The sequence below is a fragment of the Echiichthys vipera genome, assembly GCF_963691815.1.
Source record: "Echiichthys vipera genome assembly, chromosome: 4".
NCBI classification, from domain to species: Eukaryota; Metazoa; Chordata; class Actinopteri; order Perciformes; family Trachinidae; genus Echiichthys; species Echiichthys vipera.
Window position 1 is genome coordinate 25,073,731 of NC_139829.1, and position 23,342 is coordinate 25,097,072.

Genomic DNA, 23,342 nt, shown 5'->3' on the forward strand with positions numbered 1-23,342 from the left:
GGAAAAGTTATAAATAAAAGAAATGCACGTTTGTTGGTGAACACAATTATCATAGTGGCAAAATATTATATACACACCTTTTCAAAATGAATTGTATTATATTGTAAAGCACTTAATTATAATTAGATGCTCTAAATATGCAAATTAATTGTACAATTTAACTCACCCTTGAATGTATCTATTAGTTAATCAAATGAAGACAAAATGACTGTTTTTTACTTGTATTTTGATTTGTTTATATTTTTAATTCATACCATTTTATTATCTATTTTTTATCCTACTTTCATGTTTTTTTCCCCCTCCAACCATGTTCATTTTAAAGACGGTAATCGTAATTGTTGTAAATTTAAAAAATTCAAATAAAGTTTGAAAAAAAAAATTGTAAATAGGACAAAAATGATTTAAACTTGTATTTGTAACAACTAAGCGTTAAAAGACACTTTGATTTCTCTGTGTTTCAGATAGTTGGGAAGGATTAAAACATTATATACATTATAAATTACATTAACCAGAGCCCTGCTCTTCCCACGAACAAACAGCACTTGATCTATAAGGTTGATTTTTAAAAAAGTGGCAACAATCACAATCACAAGGTCAAATTAGACCTCTGATGGAACACAATGAACAAGACTGTGCCAACAATGACATGCAGGTATGCAATTAGGATTATAAGCAACAAAAAAATGTATCACATCCATTTAGTGTTTTGTCTTTTTCATTGTTATTAATAATAAGGAAAGGACCATGAACAAACATCATTATAATCTTTGTTGATTTCAGTTAGCTGTGGCCTAAAGGTTAGACAAGTGGGCCTGTTACCAAAGGGTTGCCAGTTTGAACCCTATGAACCGTCTGGATAAATCTGCATGGGGAAAGTCAAAGAGTGGCACTTGTCCCTCTGTTATTACCACAAATGAGAAGCCCTTAAGCTTGAGCCTTAACCCCAAACTGTGGAACTGTTCAGTGGGCCGCTGTGTATACCAGAGAGTGCACATGCATGTAGCTATTTTATACGTCTTGTATGAAAAACGTAGCAACTAAATAAGTAAGTAACATGGAATTTCTCTTGGATTGTGTTTACATCGAGGTTACCACAGGAGTAAAGGGACATTTAGTTGTGTTGAGTTTAAACCCTTGACCCAAATTACCTGGGAAGGACGTGAATTTGGATGTATGAATGGTAACACCAGGCAGGAGAAAGTAATTTGATGATGGATTTTTCTTGAAAACCTACCTTGACATTCAGTAATCACACACATTCTCTTTCATACTATTATTATTGTTCTGTACCATGTCTTTGTAAAACACAATGAAATGTAAATTAATTACCTTTCATAGACGGCAACTGTATTTATGTCTCAGCCTCTGTATTCAGTACAAAGTCCATTCAAAACATAAAATGCTCAACTTCTGTCCATAATGATTATATGCCATTTTGTATTTATTATGGTTTTAGAAGAAGAAGAATTCCTTTAATAGTCCCGCAACGGGGGAAATTCAATTTTTTCACTCTATTATTATTATTCATGTTACACACACACAGGCCCGAAATACACACACATGCACAAACAGGACCTATATACATGCAATTAATGGAGAGATGTTAGAGCGAGGGGGCTGTCAGTGACCAGCGCCCCGAGCAGTTGGGGGTTCTGTGCCTTGCTCAACAGCACCTCGGCAGTGCCCAGGAGATGAACTGGCACCTCTCCAGCCACCAGTCTACGCTCCATTCATGGTCCACACAGGGACTCAAACCGGCAACCCTCCGGGTCCCAGCCAAGTCACCTATGGACTGAGCTACTGCCGCCCCAAATAATGCATTAAGGCTTATCTATTCTTTGCATTTATTTTATTTATTAAATTACACACTGGATAACTGTACATAAGCCTGTTAGGATAACATGTGCAGTTTATGAGTTAGTATGAGTTATATAATGCATAAAAGCCTAAATGCATGTGATGCTCTTTCAAACCAATAATGTGGATATTGTACATTATGGTGAGTGTTGTTTCACATGATTCTAAGATGCCATCCTTTTACTTACACCGACAGGAGAATCATCCAGTCATTCAATCAGCAACAATATTACAGGAGTCACATGCATTTTCTTCAAGAATTGCTCCTCTGGTTCTTCTACACACACTGTACAATGTTTATTGTATCATATTATGTGAAATGATTGCACAGTGTAATCTTCATAAAAGTCAGATAACACTCTTAAATGAGGCCCCTGGAAATACCTTCCTCTGTGGTGGTTTCTGCCACTGACGCTGCAGCAGTTAAACAACAGCAAAAACACATAAGGTACACTGCCACAACGCTATGTGATAACAAGGGTATAATATGCATTAATATGTATAAACAAAGTACACAATGTCAAAATGTGTCCATTACGTAGGGCAGATCACAGCTTAAATTATTTTTTCACATCTACATCTTTAAATACCTACGCATATCAGAAAATAAAAACTGAAAAATCACCAGTGTGCAGTGGTGAAAGATACAAATTTGGCACTTTGCCGTTGCTGCTATGTAATGTTAAAGAAAAAGATATGTAGGCAAAAAGGAATAAAAATAGCATATGGCCCTGGTAAATTGCCATCCATCATAATATACTGAAACATCCCCACTGTAAAATTTTTAGAGCTACATACTAGATCAATGTTTGAGCTTTCCAACCTTCAAAAAAACCAAAGCTTTTAAAAGAAACCCTCAGGAGTCAACAAGATACAACCTCTATCCTCAAAAATGTGTGGGATTTAAAAACTAATCCCACTGTGCAGCAACATTTGCTCCCCACCTCCCAAATAACTGCACCTTGAATGTTACGCTCAAAAAGTTAAGGCGATAAAAGTCCCCTCTGTTCCCCAGAGCCAATTCAATTTGTGTAACTTTCAGATATGGCGCATATTTTTGGTTCGTACATTCTGCCAACTGAGACACCAGTGGAGAGATGCAGCTTGAGAGAAGGCCAAATTTTCTCATGACATAACATAAAAACAAGTAGAGAAAACTTCAACCCTGAAAGCCACTGGATATCAAAGCCTTGTCACATATTTTGGAGTTGAACAGGATGACTAACCTTTTGCAGCTATAACAGAGTCTGTCAATCTACTGGATGCAAGTTGGTGACAGCTACTGGGTACAATGTTGCCCTGTGTCAAAATGTGATGGAGTGCAACCACAATACGTCATGTGTATAATTCTATGACTACACCTACGATGTGACAGAATTTAATGCTGACAGGAGGGGGAAAGTGGGCGTACAATTAGATGTAGAGAGACAGCTTGGCTACAGGAGGATGGTTGAGACACTTGGAGACAGGAGAACATCCAGGCACTGCTTCGTCTTCTGTTCAGTAAGAGCTGGTGGAGGCTGTGGCAATTCTCTTCCCAATGTACACCCTAGGAAAAAATATATACCGTAAATGAATGGGGGAAAATTAGATGGTGCATACAAACATTTTGGAGAAATGACAATGGTGACACTAATTATGTAGTCGAGAAATCAGTCATCAGTCCGTATTAGTTGATCAAATAAAGGTCGCTTATTATACTAGTTTTCATGTTTGTGTGTATTGTTTGTGGTTGTGTGGTTTTCTACGAGAACAAGTTTACATGCTTTAAAGTAGAAAGAAAACACATTATTTTTCTCATCCTATATGTCTGAATATACCTTTATTCACCTTCTGTCAGACTCTCTCTATGTTAGCGCCTGTCTTTTTAAGTCACCCTCCTGAAAAAGCCCAGTCTGCTCTGATTGGTCAGTGCTGTAACAGCAGAGTAGCGGCACTACTACTTTAAAAAGACATGGAAACTTGCTTTTTACAATATCAGGCGTTTAAAATGATTGTACAAGTTTTCAGAAACATTTAGGTCATCTCTTTATTTTGAATGCAGTAGCCTATCTAAGCAAATAGTTACAACTTGCAGGTGACTCCTCCTACAATCGCTGGTACCTACTCTGCTCGTAAACCTTCAGAGTGCAGAGGAGAAGGTTCACTATTCAGGTGCGGCTAGCTGTTAAGTCTGCCATAAGGCTGCTGAAGTGAACCACCTTCACTGTTTTATAAATGAGGCCCACGTATGAGCGGAGAGGCATCAGATACATAAATGAAAGTCATCTTGGACACCAAAATAGCAGTGCACTGATAAATTGACAATGACACAGCCCATATTGACCCTTCCCTATGCTAAACTCTGAGTCACCACAATACATACTGAGAAAATGTAACATTTCGATGCAAAGACAAACCCTACATGAAGATAGAAGAACTGCCTGAATTCAGACTTACCCGATGCCAAGAGCGAAGATGTGTGAGATGAGTAAGGAAGGGATGAAGACTTTGAGGAATTCAGCAGAGAAGATGCCCCCTTTCTTCATGACTCCACTCTTTCTCATACTGAGAGATACTGAACGTCGGGGATGCCTGAAGTGGAACTCCCTGGGAGTAAGGGACAATCAAACAACCAATTAATGCAAATAACTTCATGAAAGAATTGAAAACAATATCCTGAACCACTATTAGGGAATATTTGTGGAAGTGAGAGTCTGCTTACTTTGGTGGAACGTTTTCCGGTCTGCTGGACCAATCAGAGACCCAGTCTACTTCTTTGGTCATCAGGATGTCTTCTTCTCTGTCCTTCTCTGTGCCATCATCCTCTGACTGCAAATGTAGAGGTAAGGTAATTTGACTTTTTAGGGTCAAATAAAAAGACTCGAAAGGGGGTTTGAATTTTACGAGTTCAATATGTTGTTTTACCTGACTATCTCTAGGGCTGGGCATCTCCACATCAAAAGTTATCTGACCCTCATCCTGATCTGGGCTTGGTGGCCTGTGAGGACTGAGTCAACAAATTGGGATTAACAAAAAATAATGCAAACAAAGAACGCTTGTCTGAGCTTTAAAGCGCATACAATGGACTTTTTTTGCTACCTGTCACAGGAGGAGCTACTCTGGCTGGATTCATGCTGTGCATCCAGGAGGATCTTTTCCATGTCTCCATTGTGGATCGACGAGGAAGACGGCACATGCTCTAGTCCTCCGATCAGGGTTTCATCACTCTCGGGCACCACTTCCAAGGTCTGCAGCGTTTCACTCATGCCAGCATTGGCGTTTATTTGGTCAACGGCGGGTGTCATTGGCAGGCCGGCCTGCACGCCCTGGGCCCCTGTGTTCCCATTCAGCTCCAGCTCTACCCAAGAGCCTTGGCAACACAAAGGTCAAGAGGAGGAAAGGAAGGTAAATAGGCTTGTTGTGTTCACATCTAACTCAGGGACACACCCCTGCTTCCTTTCAAATGGAAACAGCTGACCTACATTTCCTGATGCTGTGCATTTAAATGGACAGACATTGTGCATTGCAACCGTTATAGTATGCATTTCTATGTGCCACTGCCCCATAAAAAGCTTGCACATTTTTTTCCAGGCAGGGTTATGCAATCTGTTATGGGCAGCGGACTTGGCTTAGCACACATTGTAAACCTTATGGTAGATAACATGAGACGCCATTTCCTCTGTTTTGAGCTCTCTAAAAATGACATATGACTTGTGCATTTCGACCAATTGCACATTTACAGAGTATGTCATCATGATGCCCTCATGTGAGGTCTTGCATAACTGCAGAGTGCAGTGGGAGACAATTTGCCCGGACATGTTTTTCCAGCTGTGTTGTTGACACATATAAAGCACAGGTCCATGTTTCTATCTGAGCAAACGTTTTTCACTGGTTATCGATCCAAGCATGAACACACCTTTTCTTAGTGTTTTTAATGCATTTTCGGAGCTGCCAGTCTGCAGGCACTAAAGCTAACATCCTGCCATTGTCTTAGCATTTATATTTAGTTAGAAAGACTGTGGCCTGTCGAATATTAAGGCAAACCGACTACATAACGAGTGAGAGTGATATTGCCCATTATTGGAGCATTTTTTTTAAAACAGCATCAAATAAAAGCAACATTTATTTCGTCTTTTGTCCCGAAGTTGTTTTCATTTGGCTAGTGCCCGCCCATCGCCGTCCCGCGGACATGATTGGCTGCCGTTTACATCAGTCAAACATTTCTCGCAACGCCATTGGCTACTTTAAGGCGACGTCAAAGAACGTCACTCTCCACCCCTCCCAGAAGAAGAGGAAATACTGTAGCCGATGTAACTTTTGCAATAAAAACTGAATTACATAAACATTATCAGAAACACACACACTCGTGAAGAATACCTAAAGTAGACGGAGCCTGGGAGAAGTGGCGGGGGTACGTACCGTGAAGTCCGGGCTCTTCGTTATTGTTTTGTTGAGCAGCAGCGGTAGACATGTTGACTACCCAGTGTTAGTATTCATCAACATGACGCGCAGCCCAGCTATAATGTGCGCATGCGCTCGATCTGTCCAGTCCAAACAGATAAGAGACCAAAAACAAGCCTTAGGTAGTGATGGGTCCTTTTTGTTATTTAATTTCCATAATGCATGTCAGGAAAAAAGACTGAAGTGTTGGGCTGAGGCAATCTTGAGTGTAAAGTGTTTAAATAATCAGCTTTATTGTAATTGCAGCTCAGTCCACCTCCCAAATGCAGCCTCAGGACCTGTCTGACTGACCAGGCTGTGGAAACCTAAGGCTGAATACAGGCCGATCCTGCATATCTGTCTATTATTTGTATATATATATACATACAGGTAGGTATATTCAATTATGCCACTTTGCTTTGTGTAGTTATCTTTGTTGGTTTGTTTTTTATTATGCAAATTAATAAATAAAAATAAATAAAATAAAAAGTGTAATTTATGCATGTATGCGAGAAAATGTGAAATTGCAAATTCTACAGTGGTGGAAAGTAACTAAGTACATTTATTCAAGCACTGTACTTTATCATTTGAGGTACTTGTACTTTGATTGGGTGATCCCATTTTATGCTACTTTATACTTCCACGTTTCAAAATAAATATTGCACTTTTTACTCCACTACATTTATTTGGTAACTTTGGTAACTTCACAGATTAAGATTAATACCAAATATTGCCAACAAATAACTCATGATAAATTGTTAGAAATTAAGCCACTGGTTCTTAAACTGTGGTACTCTCAAGAACCTGATGCTACCCTTTCTACAGCGTGCCTGTAGGTGAAGACAATCAACAATAAATAATCTTCTGATTAGGGAATAAACCTTACTGTCCGTAGCTGAATAGTGTCGGTCTATGCTCTTGTATTTAAATTTTGGTCTAAGTGATGGTACTTGAGAGAGCCTGATTTTAACTGAGGTGGAACGTCATGTACAAAGTTTGAGAACGACTGGATTAAGCTACACAGCCGTATACAGTGATTAATTAATGAAAAGTGAAATTGGCCCAATATTTATCAGCTGCAAACATTAGATATTTACATTCGTCAATCAATAATTATTATCCAGTAATATATTATTCTGAAACAGGCAATTCTGCATGAGTACTTTTACTTTAAGTACATTTTGATGCTAATACTTTTGTAATTTCACTTGAGTACATTTTGAGTGCAGGACATTAGGTCCTCACTAGCTGATGCGCAGGAGTACAGAACCTGTCTGAGCCTCCTGAGACTGTGCAGGGTTGGCTCTTAATTTGACGAGGCAGACATTTTCATTAGTTTCCTGCAGGTTTGTAGAGGATGGGTCTACTTTAAAACACCCCTCCTCCAGTTCTATAAAAGGGTCTTGTTGATGTATTATGAATTTTAGTAAAAGCAGAACTAGCTGGCAACACTGCAGGTATTTGATCACATTATGTCCTTTTGAAAGCACTGGAGGAACTCTGCCCTAGAGAGAAATAGGCCTAATATAAGACTCACCATGTTTTTGTTTTTTTTTTTTAAATAGTATGTTATGCTTAGTTTTATAAGAACAACATGCTCCACTATAACAATTCCTATCTTGATCAAGTCTAAATTTACAGCACATTCATTATCTTCCATACACAAAGCGGTTTTGTCATTTTTATTCAGAATTAAGGTCGGAAATTCTTTATTACTTTTCATCTAAATCGTACTTTATTCCATTTGACAGAGACAAACATAGCTGTACAATGAACCATCTGTAGTTCCCTCCCAAACAGATCACCAATACTCTCCTACAATCTTTATTCAAGAGCCCCTTGAAAGAAAGTAACAAAAAACATACAAATTATTGAAATTCACAAAAATAAAAAGTGCATTTCGTTTTAACTCCTGTGATACATCAGATATGTATATAATGCTGCTTCAAGTGGAGAAACCTCATAACTCAAATTTAGACCGTTTCCTTGAGATTTCTTGATCCTTTGTATGTACAGGGCAAGTTTCGCCGACCCGAGGCTCATGTTCAAAAACCATTATAGCGACTTGAATTTCAAAAAGTGTGTGATCCACCTGTAAATAAGGCAGTTTTAAAGTTGTTGTTTTTTTCCTTTAATTAAAAGGTACATGTTTTGATCACAGAGCAGCAGTAAATTCCCCTGAGCAGTTTCCCGTCTGGCACGCCAGAGAGTTCAAGAAACATACTTGATTATCTTATATCTTCTTAATGCTATAAGGCATTAGGGTTCTTCTGAATATCTGTGTGGTTTACACTATAGCCTTGAACGATAGCTATAAAGACAAAATGAGGGGGAAAGTGAAGAAGATTATTGGTTAGTGGATTCTTTTTTTATGAACGTCACCGTTTTTCCACTAATGCTCCAACACACCTGCAGACTGGAATGACTGCATCTCCGCTGTATCTACAAATATGGGATTTTTCAAAGCCGATGTTACCTCACAAATGTGCCACTCCTGAGCCACTTTCGTTTCTATACAGATTTCTTTTTTCCCCACACGTCTCCCAACAGGTTGTTAGAGCAAATATCTATTTAACAGAGACTGTGTAAATGCTGGACAAGGCTGATCGCTGAGCTTATATTTTGATTGGACAACTCTCCCAGTTGATTGGTGGCTAACCGATTGGATCGTCTTTGACCGTGGAATGGGACAAAGGTGCGGCGTTATGCCGGTTCATACATACATGACATGAGGCAAATGACTTGAATGACCCTCACACAACCTTGAATCAGGTACTAAAGAGAAGTTATTTTTCAAAAGGTAGCAAAATAATTGAAAAAAAAAAGAATAGCAAATTGTCTCAATACTAGAGGACCTTACTCAAAGTCCTGAGAGAAACACTCGACGGTAGCTTAACCCCACCGTATGAAGATGGGTGGTTACTTTGGTGGCATCGTAGTGACTGGAAATCAGTTCTCTAAAGGTAGGAGTGACACATTAAATACGATCCAGTGAATCACTAAGCTTCATGCCTAAATTTAATGGCTTAATCTGCCATCAACATGTAATTTCTAGTGAAGTGGAAAACTGTGCTATAATCAACCCGTTTGCTCCAGAAGAGAATTTGCAGCGCGTGACTGAAGCATAGTATAGCAGAGAAACAGCAGTTATATTTAAAAAGTATTTTCCCATGTTCAGTACAGTCAGTATAAACCACTTCATTACAACAATCACCTGCAAACCAAGGGGTTCACAAATTCTCCTTTTTAAATAAACAAGTCGGTTCTCCTGCATCACAGGAAAGAAGATGTTCCCTAAAATGATTCAAACATCAGTAACTCTGCCTAGTCAACTGATTTGACTAGCTTTAGAGAGACTTTAATTTTACAGTTTTACCATTACATGTCTTACACGTTAAAATGTCTTTCCCATTTAGACCCAAACGGGCCTATTCTTTCACAGCGAGCAAAAAGGACTCAGAAACAAAAACCATGGCACAAAAACAGAACTTTAAGATCCAAATTAACTCTGAGGCACCAAAAAAGTTCTACATAAACATCAGTTACAGTCAGCCAAATTAAAAAAAAAAATGTTATAGTGCTTATGACTACAGAGGTACTAACACCTGAAAGTACTTTTCTTTCGACATCCAAAGTGAGAAAAACATCACACTGCCTTGATGTCACAAAAAGTAGCTTAGCTTTTAAAGAAATACCCGCCAGAATGAACAAAATGTCCCAGAGTCAAGACCGTAAGGTTACCAGATCGGGTGACCTTCCATCTACAATCAGTCCGAGACAGGGAAAAGAAACTACAGTGATCAGACTGTAATCCTATTGCCTTAATTTATACAAAAATAAATCAGCTATAGTGATTATTCATCTTTTATCATTGGGTACAGTACAAAACATCATAAAAAAAACCTCTACAAACAGAAACTAGATCCAGAGATTAAAGCGATAGATCAAACTGCAACACAACAGGCTTTGTGGGGAAGCTGGCAGCGGTGCACAATTCTGGCGCCACCGACCACGAGAGAATTAGGCTAGATCACGCCATTATGCCCTTCCACCTATCTAAGCTTTTGTCCTGAGCTATATGGTGGTCCACACATGACCAGGGGCACGCTGTCTGCAAGACTGCTTTAAATGAATATAACTTTAGAGTGTATAGTGGTTACTTATATACTGGTTACTTTGGCATGATTAGCCCTCTTTCAACTATCGCAATACCTGACAAACGTGTGCGCAACGCCATTCTTGTGACCACGTTAAAGGACTACATTGGTGTTTGGTTGTTTTTTTTAAACGTTTTTGTTGGCCATTAACTAGAAATGATATATAGTTTACTGCTGACCATTTTCCTAGATGTAGTCATTTCAATAAACAATGAAAATCAACTTACAGACCTGAAACTTGCTTGAGATCACACTTTTAGGGGACATTTAGTCAGGTGTTGGTAATACAGCTGAGACCAGGGATTGGTTTGTAAACCTGATGTGGATATGTTCATGCTAGCAAGATAATAATAATAATGTGCCATGGATTTATGTTACTCAGCAGATCGAAGAAACTGCTCCTCAGCTCAATACGTTACTGATGTTTACTTAAACAACTCTGTACCAAGTTGTTTTGTCTGAGATGCTCATCCAGTGGTCTTAAATAGAAACTTTAACCGTCTTTTTGGGTCAGATGCTATGATACGCTTGAGTAAGTGTTCCTGGATTGCAACTGCATCATTGCAATCAAAGACAACAAACGGCTCACTGTGATGGAACACATGTCAAGTCAGATTTCAAGTCGACTTTCTTACTGTCGAGAATTTAATGTGAATATCTAATAGATATTGGTATGCAGCGGACAATGGTCAGCAGTAATGCAGGGTATGCACTATTTTTTAGGGGGTGAGCCAAACACGAGAATACTCCTTTAACACCATGTTGTACATTAGGAACAAAGTGATGAGTGAACTTGGCAACTTGACAAATACTTAGGGCAAATGTGGAGTGTTGACAGCCTGTATTAGCTGCGATTCAGACCAGCACGAAGAGGAACTTGGTGACAGAAAGATGCAGAAACAGTGGAAAGAATTTCATATTCAAACTTATAAAACATGGTAGCTACAGAATCTCAACAAATGGTAACTATGACATACAAATGAATTATGTCACAATGGCACAAACGAATAATGAAAACAAACTAGCCAAATATGTGTGTATTTAACACATTTCCCTTTGGTTTGGGATGTAGTGGAGTTGCAAACAATAACTTGGTAAAGGGAGGAAACCCATGACACTAAATCCCAGACTCAGATCTACAAACCATGCATGTTCATATTTGTCATACATATGGAAAATGTGCCTGTGATGGCCTGCTTGGATGTAATGTGTTAATGCCACTGTTTTATGTTGACAGAGTAAGTCTGGCCACATTCAATACTAAAGTCTCTGAAGGCAGATCATATCAAGACCTGGGGATTTAGCCAAAGACAGACGGATATTGTTTGTATACCTGTATCAGAGCGTGGGGGCTCAAGCGGAAAAAACTGGGATCTGAGCGGTTCAACAAATTCTAGTTCAGTTTTTCCTGGAATATGTACAGATTATTGGTGGTGGCTACAGCAATGATGTTGTCCAGAGGATGCCAGGCAGTGTGGAGGATCTTCTTGTTAAAGTCCAGACTGTCTACACTGATCTCATCCTTTTTGCGCTTCCCACCTGTGCTTACTTTGCGAGGTTTCAGGACAGATCGTGGTTTGCTGTTCTCCCTCGACGCCTCTAAGGTTATGTCCTGTCGATAGCCTCGGTCAAACATCCTGAAGAAGTTGTTGTAGGAACCCGTCATCACAACACTGCAGAGAGACAACATAAGAGTGAGCGATGGTACAGAGACAGTCCCTGATTAAAGAAATTCTTGGTCAACTAACACTCATGATTCTGACTATTTATCGATTAGTTGAGTTTCTCCACAAAGAATCATTCAAAATCTTGTTTTCAATAGGTGATGAGGAGATGTGATCATGAGTTTCTTTGAAATAAGTCATTCAGCATAAAAAATTTATTAAAAAGATGACTCAGCCCTATATGCTACACCACATCATTCGTCAATAATGAATCGAAAAGCCAAAAAATGTTTTGTTCTATGGCATGAACCACGAACAGGAGCATATGCAGTCCACCCCTCTGCCACCAAAATTATGATCTCATGTGTAGCCTTATATCTGCACTGAGCAGATAACCAGAGTAACTGATAAGACCAGTTGGTGGTTGTTTGGTTGCGTCAAATAAGGGTCCGCTCAAAACATTTGCACGCGTCATACATATTGAAAGTGGAACCAAATATTATTTTCTCAAGCAGAGTAGCAACAGTTCTCCAAAAGGTATCTTTTGATCCTGATATATAAAAGACTAAATACACACCTGTCGTTCCCATTCCAACAGCACTCAAACTTGTCGAAGATGCAGTCATTCTCATAAAGTGAACACAATTTACTCCTGAGATATTCATGCACCTGTAAAAAGAAAGTGACAAAGAGATGTAGTTACAATTAACAGTCGAGGAAGAGCGAGAACAACATTGCAAGAGACTTGAATATTGTGATGACTTCTGTATAATTGTCAGGCCTTACAATCTGCAGAGAAAACTGACACAGCATTTCATATCATTTTTGACTTGGCATGGCAACAGTCACAGACCTGATATGTCTCTACTGGCCGGGACTCCATGTTGAGATCCCAGATTTTGACAGACAGGTAGTCCCGGGTCATCATGTAGCGTCCACTGTGGCTGAACTTTACGTCAGAGATGGATGAGATGATTTCAGAAAAGAACGAACGATTGTTTGGATCCTCTGGCTCTTCAAACTCTTAAAAAAATAAAAAGGATGCATGTCATTAATATACCCTCACTTACTGCAATGACAGGCTACAATTTTAGACAGCCGTGCACCATTTAATGCAGTAACATGTAGACCTCCGTTTTGCTAGGGTGATCACTGCAGAGAGATATTGTTCTAATTTTACCACATATTCCCAGACACACCATGATTCATCAAGCCTGCTTCCTCTAAACTTAAAAAAAAATCAAACAGAGATAGCAGATTTGGGGGTATGCCCCTTAAATAACGAGGGGAGGGCCGACAAACTCTGTTCTAGTCAAGTGTTCCAGTGAAAGTGACAGTTTCAGCATTCACAATAACATGGTCCTGAAATCTAAGCAGCTAAATGGAATTCAGACATTATTCATTTCATTATTTATACCTGTGCTTTTATTACTGTGATAAGTTGGTTCAAAGATGTTCCTCTACCAAAGCATGGTAAAGATAACTGATGACTGAGTATTTGATACAACCTTTCCCCTTTTACAAAACTTGCCATCTCACACAGGTGTATTGAGACTTTGCCTCAGGAAAGTGTAAACTAAGTCAATTTCTTAGCAGATGCTGTAACTCAGTTGGTAGAAAAGCTACCTCCAGACCAAAATGTCCAGGACTTGAACGCTACTCACGTGAACAAGTGATAAATACACTATTGCGACTGCCCTTCATGAAAAAGCCTCACAATTGGTTGATCAGGTATTGCCAGGCTCTTGTTATGCTTAAAAGCACGGTCTTCCTACTACAGCGAGAACACAGACTGGCCGGAGAAGAAGCCACTGCAGCCGGGGGTGCAGCTCTCTGCCTCCCGCCGGAGCTCTGACTGCAGGTGGAAAGTGGCAACAAAGCTATCTAGTGATAGCAAAGTACTTTCCCCAAAACGCTGTGACAGCATTCTCTGATCTAGTAGTGTGTCAGGTGGTGTGAAAGCAAGACGGCAAGCTGTGTAGTGTGTATAGTACAGCGAATTGATGACACTGGAAGTAGTGGGAATTTAGCTTTAGGCATACCAGAAGCACACCTCAGAACTGAACAGCTCCCCTGCAGGCACACAGCATCAATGAAATGGGCTTACGTTTGGCGTGCTTGTCACACAGTGCTGATGCCCTCATGTCGCACAAGCGAATGGTGCCCTTGCTGCTGCTGTAGACAAAAGTGTTGCATTGGTTGGGGTGGAACTCTGCTGCTGTGATCACCTCCGTCAACTCCTCCATATTGGCTGGCTTAATGTCAACGATATCTTTAGAGGTGAGGTTAAGGTCATAGGGATAAACAGACATTTCCATAAGTGAAAAGGAAATCCTACAGAAATAAAATGAAAGAAAACGTGTTTAAGCTTTTAACTAGTAGGAACCCAGCCTGCAATTGTCCCAGTGACTCAAAATGCTCAACATGGGTCAGCAAAAACAGATTTTTAGACATTGATATGGTTACAAAAAATATTTTCACACAAGTTAGGCATCACCATCAACAATGCTCTATTTTGTGAATGCACTGTTTCTCTGTGTTGAAGCCGAAGTAATTTTCACTTTGGAGACATCTGGTGGTACAATCAAATACTGTATATGCCACTGTAGCAGGCAATACAAACCAATTCAGTCATTTATTTTTTTATTAATGCTTGATCTGCCTTAAAACTAATACTTTTTTTTTAAGCAGAACCACTTTATAATGAATAGGACTGATTAATTTACTGACTTAACATGGTACAGAAAAATATTCAGTGGGTTTTGCTGTTGTTGCAGGGACCAAGTTACACACTCTGTGTCCAATTTGACCGATGCCCCATGGACAGGAGAACAGGATGCATGTAGGGGACTTTACTTTGGTTGAGTCAGAGCTCATTTTAATGCACGGTTAAGTGTAATTTGATAAAGTTTCTTACCACGCCGCCGTTTCTACTGAGCAAGCTCTGCGATTTGTTGCTCAAATTGGTTGTGGGTCATGTTTATGGTTGTAGGTCTATCTAATTGCATCCAGAAGCACTTTGCTCTGCACTGTTGTAATGGCCCTTAAAAATGAACTGAGAGGGCCTAGTCTGATATCAGAAGGCTCTTCGAGACTTTCCCAAATGTTATCAGACTGAAATCGATCAGATTCTGATAATGAAACGAGTCAATCTGCGAAATTTATCCACAGTTTTTCAGCAACGACAGTACAACCATAGACCATATGGTATCAAGGGAGAAGGCTAAAGAGGTTATAATGCCTCTTTGCAACAGTGGAGCACACCGCGCATACAGCGTGAATGGTGTTAGTTCGACTATGGCCCGGCCCCCGCGGCGCTCACTGACTCGTGTATGTTTTTAAACAGCGAAACCGCAATTTCATGTCACGATGCCAGACGAACCAGAGAGGGCCCACAGTAATAAGCACTTGGAATTAGTCTGGGGATGCCAGGCTTAAGTCAGAGCTACATCAAAGGACAGAACTAAACTAACCAGGGCATAGCATTCATTATTTCACACAGAAAAATCTAAACTTCTTGCAAAGTTCTGGTCACTTAAAATGAACCAACGTTTGACACTTTTTTTTCACTACACACATGGGAGATATTTGTATAGTCAGGTTGCATTTCTCAGCACAGTTAGTCTTGTGATGCCCGTTTTTCCTTCACTGGAGAAGTAATTTAAGTTGAACCATGGGAAATGATGTCAATTAGGTGCATAGAAGAATAAAAGGATACTAAAGCTGCGATCTGTGATCTCCAGATTCCACAGGTTAATGCGCAGGTCATCTGCAGACAGGTACGTCTCACAATCACTGTTGACTGAGATGGAGTTGATATGGTAGGTGTGAGCATTTGCAAACACTCGTCTAGGGCTGGCTTCCACCATCAAGTCCATGGGCCTGAAGACTGGTACCTGGAGAGAGGAGCGGGGTTAGTATCACTTTGATTTCAGGGAAAGTGTATAGCAATCATATTGTCTTCAGATCTTATAAATAACAATTTCTTCTTTTTTTTTTTAAAAGGGATTTTCACCAACTAGTAGAAACATGTCCCAAACTGGTTGCCAGATACGTCCAACAATATTCTATATTTGTCCATTTTTTACATTTTGCTGGTAGTGTGGAAGATAAAAAAAAAAAAGTTTCACTAATACTGACACAGAAAAAAGGTTCTAGCCTCAGTGTCACGGGCTAGTCTGTTAAACTCAGTCTATATTTGGAAACTATTCAATAAATATAGATCAGTTTGTCCCGAACTGAAGGCTAAACATGACCCGGAAGTAAAAAGTGGAGTGAAGCTGCAGCTGAAAAGATCAGAGCAGGCATTTTGACTAATTTGACAAGGTGTAATTAATATCATTTATTGCTGCATTGGTAATCGCAAGAATCGATAATTAATGCCTGCATGAATCTAAACCACATGTGTCAAACTGATCCAGTAAAGGGTCACAGCGGCCCTTTACTGGATCAGTTTGACACCCCTGATCTAGTCAATAATAATAATAACAGTCAATAACATCATATCAGAACATGGTTAATAACATAATTAATAATACATACATGATCAACACTACAGTGATTTATAGTAATGTATACACACCCGTAGAGTTGTGACAGTATTGAGATCTCTGTATCTCCCATCTTCTTCCTTCAAATTGTAGCCTTCTGGCCTCTTGTCACGCTCACTAATTTTCCACAGCTTTATGGTTTTGTCTGCCAATGAGAAAGAGCAGTTTAGATTACGTTAATCACTGCCAAACGGTGTCACAGATGGAGAGGTTTCAGGTTAAAATAACTAAATACCACCAACTCACACTCACTGCAGACTGGATCAAATTAATTAGAATATGCTGGCTTACTTACCATTTGTAGACAAAAGGAACTGTGCTGCATTCTTCTGAGGCAACCATCGGATCTTGTTGATCTTCTCCTCGATCTCAAGGCTTTTCAGGTAGTCAAACTCAGGTTCATGGCTCTGGAAGGTGCTGTAAACATTGTACTCTCCTCTGCACTGTGGCTGATTCTTACTCTAAACAACGACAGACAGCAGATCAGAGTGAAGTCCAAGTATGATTATGCTAGAAATAGACCTATACTGTGAGCAAGAGTGAGCGCTTCAGCTCATACATGATCAAAAGCCACAGTGGTGGTGTTCATTTTAAATGGTTTTACTGGCGTATAAATTCTAAATTCAGTAAAATGTACAACCAGTTAATAAAGTTATGAATTTACCAATAGTGAAAAAACAAAATTACACTGTTTGACATTAGGTTTAGTCAGATGAGTCACCAACACTCACCTCTGGCTCTTGCTGAAAGATGACGACACGGCCCCCCTTGTCCCCAGTGGCTAGTAGCTCCCCAGAGTGGTTGAATTCAACAGTAGATATGATGTCAGCTGTCAATAAGGTAGTGTAATTAGATTATTTGTTTTTTCACTTAGCTGCAGAGTCTAATTTGCAGTAGGTAGTCTATTCTGTATGCACGGTTTTTCAGGTTTAACGATAAATTTCCTCCCAAAGACAAGCATTCTCATCAAAACCTACAGTATGACAATAAATCCCTGTTTACAGGCTGGCATTATTCTGAGCTAATGCAATCCTTAAAATAGACAGACTATGGCGTTGTTCCTCTCTTGACACAGCACAAAAAGTGCCTGATACGATCTGACTCCATACAAACTCTCACATAATACATGAGTATTCACATGATACAAGAGTACTTCTGCAACTATTACACAATTGTACTGTTAAGTTTTCAGTTTATGTACTGCTATGTATTGACACAAGGAGAGGCCCACATTTATACTTGTTCTCAGGCAAAGCTTACTGTAAACAACTGTGTAGTCCATCATGTACTGTAAACATACTGTAAGTGTTTAGGGCAGTTATGAGTTATCTCAATGGACAATGGGGGAAAGGGTTGTTACAATCCACCAGTTTTTTTCTGTTCCTATAGGAAGTAAAAACCACAGTATCTTATGTAGATACAATCACCTACTCCACAAGCTCTGATTCTGCATACTTGCTTTGCGTTAAGTAGCCTCATCTACTGTGTTATGATCTACAGCACTGCAAGAATCAGTTCCCCCAGAAGTGATTGTCTCACCCTCGTGGTATCTGGCTATAGCATAGCATATTTACCAAAACAATGTTCCAGTTAGTTGGGATAATCACAGACATCATTGTCATCTGTGGTGTCAAGTGGGAACTACTATTTGGTAGAAAATAGTCCAATGAAGGCTGTCCCAAATGTGAATAATCCCAAGTAGCCAAGACAGTGTTTCTGGAAAGACACTTTGTTGTCAAGATTTCATTTCAAGTCTTTGATGATGCTTTAGGCACCAGAAATGACATTCCCTTCACCTTCATTATATTGGGTTTGCAGCATAAGTTTTAAAATGCAAGACCATCTGCATGGCTGGATACCAATAGAGCTAAGGGGGAAAGTTATCATTTTGACTTGGTCAATTGGACTTTAATGTATTCCGTGCAACCTGTGAAAGTTTAACCAAAATAGGCTGATTGCTCAACCAAATAAATTAACTGAATGGGGAAAAAAAGCTCTTGTCCCGCAGAGATAAAAACCTGCCACTATTGAATATTGATACATATGCATTTCACTCCCAATCATGCAAACATTACATTGCACACACTGGACAGATGCACTCTGTGGATTTGTAAAAGTAGTGACTGCTGACATTCTGCAGCAATACTTCCAAAAATAGATAAATGTTGTAAGCCTTTCAGTCTGTAAAAGGCCCACTGGACTATTATCAAGTTACGTGCCACACCAATGACCCTTCCTCTTCAGTGCAAAACAGGTTAATGCTCTAAAATACCGACCACTCATACAACTTTGCATGAAACCTCGAACAAAAAGTGTAGCAGTAGCATTAAAGCTATGCTGAAAACACACTGTGCAGGTCAGGGTCGGAAATTAGCAGCATCTGTATAATATGCAAGTGGCTGCCAGCTTTGCTTCACTCACCACCAGCCTAAAAAACAATGATCCACCAGCCACAAAAAGTGAATTTCCATCCCTGATGGAGGTTAGCATCTGTTCAGTGACCACCACATGGACTTACCTTCAGCGACATCATCATCTATGGCTCCTTTGACCTGGGAGAAGCACCACTGCACATCACTGTTCCCACCACCGGTCCCTGCACGAGACACAAACCCGAGCTTTACCACACCACCATCATCATAACAACTCACAACTTTACACGCGTTAGCCTGGTGCTAACTGAAGCTAAAGTCAGTAATACGAGAACAAGGCCGCCCGCTACTTCATACACTTTAACATATTTACGTTAGTGTTACATATTTTGACTGGCAGAGCATATTCACATGCACAGGACATAGTTGAAGATAGTTTGCAGTGGAAAACTCTCACTTTTACACGGTTAATGACATACACTAGCATGTTGTGAGTATCCTAGCTTGCTATAGTTAGCCTGTGCTGGTTAACCACACCGGCGACAAACAATCATCTGTAACGGAAAGGAGATTAATGCTGAATGATACTCAAACCTCACACTCTGACAGCGTTTGCTCTCGATTTTACCTGCCATGGTGAGCGTCTCAGACAGAGGGTGTCTCTGCAGCGGGCTCGGGCCCTGGACTGGAGCAGTGCTGACCCGGGTCGGTGCGGTTCTGACCGATCAGCAGCGGAGGAATACACCCGGGAGAAAGACCGTGCAAGTGGTCGTCCCAGTTGATATAGGACAACACGGAACCGTTTTTCAAGCAAAGGGAGTAAACAGCAATCCTCAGCAGTGAATTTTAGACTTTGCACTCTACTTTGAGATTTCCCTCGCCTCTGCCTCTCCCAGCATTTTCAAAATGGCGCAGCGCGGGCGGCGTTCAGCGGCATCACACAGAGAGAGCGGCGCCCGAGGGTGCAGCATGAGACTGTCTCTGCACTCCTGAGACCTCAGCGAGGTGTTTATTTCTCCTGTCCCCTGGGACCACACGGGTATCTGGTTTATAGTGCGGTTTATTTTCATTTAAAAGTTATGAGGACTTTCTTTGTTTTTGTTGAAAACCATGAAATGCCGTTAACCCCGCCCACGTGGATCGTTTCAGTGAATGAAATCGAGCAAACCTGCGCACACAGGGGTAGTTTTTGGTTTCAGGGCAAAAGTGAAGCCAAATAAAAAAAAAAAATCCTGAATGGATTTGAAATATATGTAAAATCTCTAAAATTGATAAATGGAATTAAAGCACAAAAAATATATAACATTTTTTAACACTTCCCGACTGTGTTCCCTAACTAATTCAACTGTTTTCCCCTTGTTAAAAAACTTTAAATATTTTTACTTTATTATGTATGTACTGTGTTCTTAATTCAATTTTTACTTATTCATGTCTGTACCGTATTGTATTGTCAATAGAGCCTTGCCGTTTTGAATATGTTTGTAATGTTTTTGAGGACTTTAAATTCAATATTAATACAAGAAATTGCAATGTACTGAACTGTTGTAAATAAAGTTTTTTGGGGGAAAGAGTGAAGCCAAAATATTTAATTGGATTTTATATAAAGTTTAATTCAGGAAGAGAAAATGTACTTTTAAATATCTCAAATATTTAATCAAAGCGGTAAGATCATTCAAATGTCATTCATAATGTTTGTTCGTTGATAATTATGTGTACATTTTTGTGGTGCTGCTCCTGACGCACTAAAATATCAAATGTAGTGTTTGCACTTTGACAAGTCATGCCACCTGCAGCTGCCACTGAACTATGAACAGGATCTGCCAGTTTCTCGTACCTGCTGGAAATCAGTTTTGGAGAGGGCTACTTTTTAAAAGGCTGCTCAGTGCAAAGATTTAAAAGTGAATAACAAACTAACTGTTCCCATCGTGCAAACTGAAGTTTAGCCACATGTGTCCTTTGCTGGGGCCCAGGTTGACCCTCTAGATCTCTGGTTCTCAAACTGTGGTACTTGCACCACTGGTGGTACTCAAGCTCTCTCTGGTGGTACTTGGAGAACTCTCCAGATACAGAACATTAATAACTAAATTAATATAACACCAAAAAACACTTAAACTTTTAATATCTGTGAAATGTCATTTCAAATAAGTTTAGCATTGCCTTTCATATTTTTGTTCCAGTATCATCCTGCTACATAGGCACGTTTATAAGTTATGAGCTAAACTGTGATGGTAAGAGGGTAAGCAGAGGTTAAAATGATTGGTTTGAAAACACTGACATGTCAGTTCTGATGCTACCCTTTCTTACAGCGTGGCTAAGACAGTTAACAATAAATAATCTTCTGAGCAGGAATAAAGTTTTCTGTCCGTAGCTGAATAATGTCGGCCTACGCTGCTGTATTTAACATCGGTCTTAGTGGTGGTACTTTGGAGAGCCTGATATTTTCTGAGGTGGTACATTGTGTACAAAGTTTGAGAACCACTGCTCTAGATCTTTGTCACAACAGACATTTTGAGTTGTCACAAGCTAGGTGTTACTTATTATGGTTGGCTCTCTTTTATTTAAATGTCCCAGTAAGCCATGCAAGGGTGACAATGAGGCCACACTGGCACTACCATGACTCTGAAGCTAAAGCAGCTAAATGGAATTCAGCTATAATTAAATGTATTACTATTTACACCTGAGCTATACCCACTTTGACATGTCAAAATGTCTTCTGTGTCCATGAAGAAGGTCTATTAACACATCCCTCTCCCAGTCCCAGTCATTTTATTATTTGTATCAGCCTATTAAGTTTTTGTTGGCCTAAAGATTTAAAGATATATATATTTTGAGCATTTTATGCTTGTTATAATATAGTTCCAGTAGAGAGATAACAGGAAATGTGAGAGATGCAACAAACTGGGGACATTGCTTCATGGTCCGCATCTTAACCTCTAAGCCACAAGGGCACCCCAGTTTTTGGTAATTTGACTAATCACACAATTATTTAGGAATATGTACCATATACGCACAATATAAACTGAAGTAATAGAGGCTTTAAAAGTAGATTTAAAGACAGGGCATTAAGATTAGGTTATGATGCAGGGGTAACCTGATGCTACTGACTGTGGACAGGGGCAGCAGTGAAACATATTTTAGTCAAAGGGCCACATAAAAAAAACAACTATAATTTTAAGTTTATGTTATATTTTGAATATTTTCACGACCTTGCCCTCAGACAGTCTTTCTGGTGGCATTACATTTTCTCACCGTAGGCTACTCCTTGGCATGAGTGCAACACACTGTTAATTGCTGTGGATTGGAATAAACAAATACAAGAAAATAAAAATGAGCGATTATGACAACAACGTCATTCACTGTGGAGAATAGTGTCGTCTTCTCCAAGCTTGTGGCATGCTAAACATCATGTACTGTAGGTAACACACTGACTATGGATTTGTACCTCATACAACACTGCTTCAAAGTAGCCAAACTATCCCGTTAAGGGATAATGCCTCCCAAGGAAAATCACAATGCTGTTTTTGTATGCTACACAACCATACAGACATGTTTTATATAGCTTCATTATGGTCATGTTCTGCTCTGTAGAGAACAATTTCTAGATTGCACATTTAAGCATTGCAAACAAACACATCTGATGCAAACTGGCTTCTTTAAATTTTGTTTCACTGTAGAGTTGCTCTATATGTCTCCAAAAGCACAAAAGCCATGACCACTGCAGAATGTGAATCAAATAAGGAAGCAAACATGAACACTCAGGCTGATATTGTGTATGGAGACATTAATGATTTACAGGAACGGCAAAGACCACAAACCCCAAGGTCTGTCCGATCAACTTCATTAATGAGCTCTAAGTCCGAGAACAGGCTCATTCAGTTCAGTCAGTTTCTTTTTACTTTCCCACCATAAAGTAAGTGGTCCATCTGGCGAGGAGCAAAGCACCAAACAGCACCGTGTAGCTGAAGAGAACAAATTTGAGGACTTCCTTGAATGTCCGTAGGAAGCGGATGAACAAGGGGTCAACATCCAGAAGCTCCTGCTGCATCTTCAGTCTGCCCCCAGGTTGAGTCAGTTGTCCCATGTTTTCACCTCGACCCATTCTGCAAACACACATATGTCAAATTTCAGAATAGAGGACAAGATAAGGAGGACAGGTATGGAAGCTAAGCTGTGGATGGGGCCAGCAGCAAAACATGATTTAGCCACATAAAAAACACATTATCTAAAATATTTTCACCACTTTACCCTGCCGGCAGACAGCCCTGTTTAATTTTACGTGGTGGTAACTGAAGCCTTTATGCTCTCTTTAAAGCCCCCAGA

General features: G+C 39.7%; 2 protein-coding genes across 2 annotated transcripts; both read right to left on the bottom strand.

The window, feature by feature from the left end:
* Window positions 1-1,873: 1,873 nt before the first annotated feature.
* On the bottom strand, window positions 1,874-6,340 carry bnip3la (BCL2 interacting protein 3 like a). Its single transcript, XM_083912268.1, has 6 exons — window positions 6,259-6,340; window positions 4,939-5,209; window positions 4,765-4,846; window positions 4,562-4,668; window positions 4,297-4,446; window positions 1,874-3,406 (listed from the first exon to the last, which is right to left on the bottom strand). Exons 1-6 carry the CDS (start codon window positions 6,308-6,310, stop codon window positions 3,358-3,360), a joined length of 711 nt encoding a protein of 236 aa, XP_083768394.1. The 5' UTR covers window positions 6,311-6,340; the 3' UTR covers window positions 1,874-3,357.
* A 1,729-nt stretch (window positions 6,341-8,069) lies between these two features.
* LOC310945996 (serine/threonine-protein phosphatase 2A 55 kDa regulatory subunit B alpha isoform) lies at window positions 8,070-19,886 on the bottom strand. Its single transcript, XM_083912264.1, has 10 exons — window positions 19,651-19,886; window positions 19,169-19,246; window positions 17,382-17,479; window positions 16,946-17,111; window positions 16,683-16,795; window positions 15,819-15,996; window positions 14,208-14,372; window positions 12,954-13,123; window positions 12,678-12,769; window positions 8,070-12,109 (listed from the first exon to the last, which is right to left on the bottom strand). Exons 1-10 carry the CDS (start codon window positions 19,655-19,657, stop codon window positions 11,830-11,832), a joined length of 1,347 nt encoding a protein of 448 aa, XP_083768390.1. The 5' UTR covers window positions 19,658-19,886; the 3' UTR covers window positions 8,070-11,829.
* Between the last annotated feature and the right edge of the window lie 3,456 nt (window positions 19,887-23,342).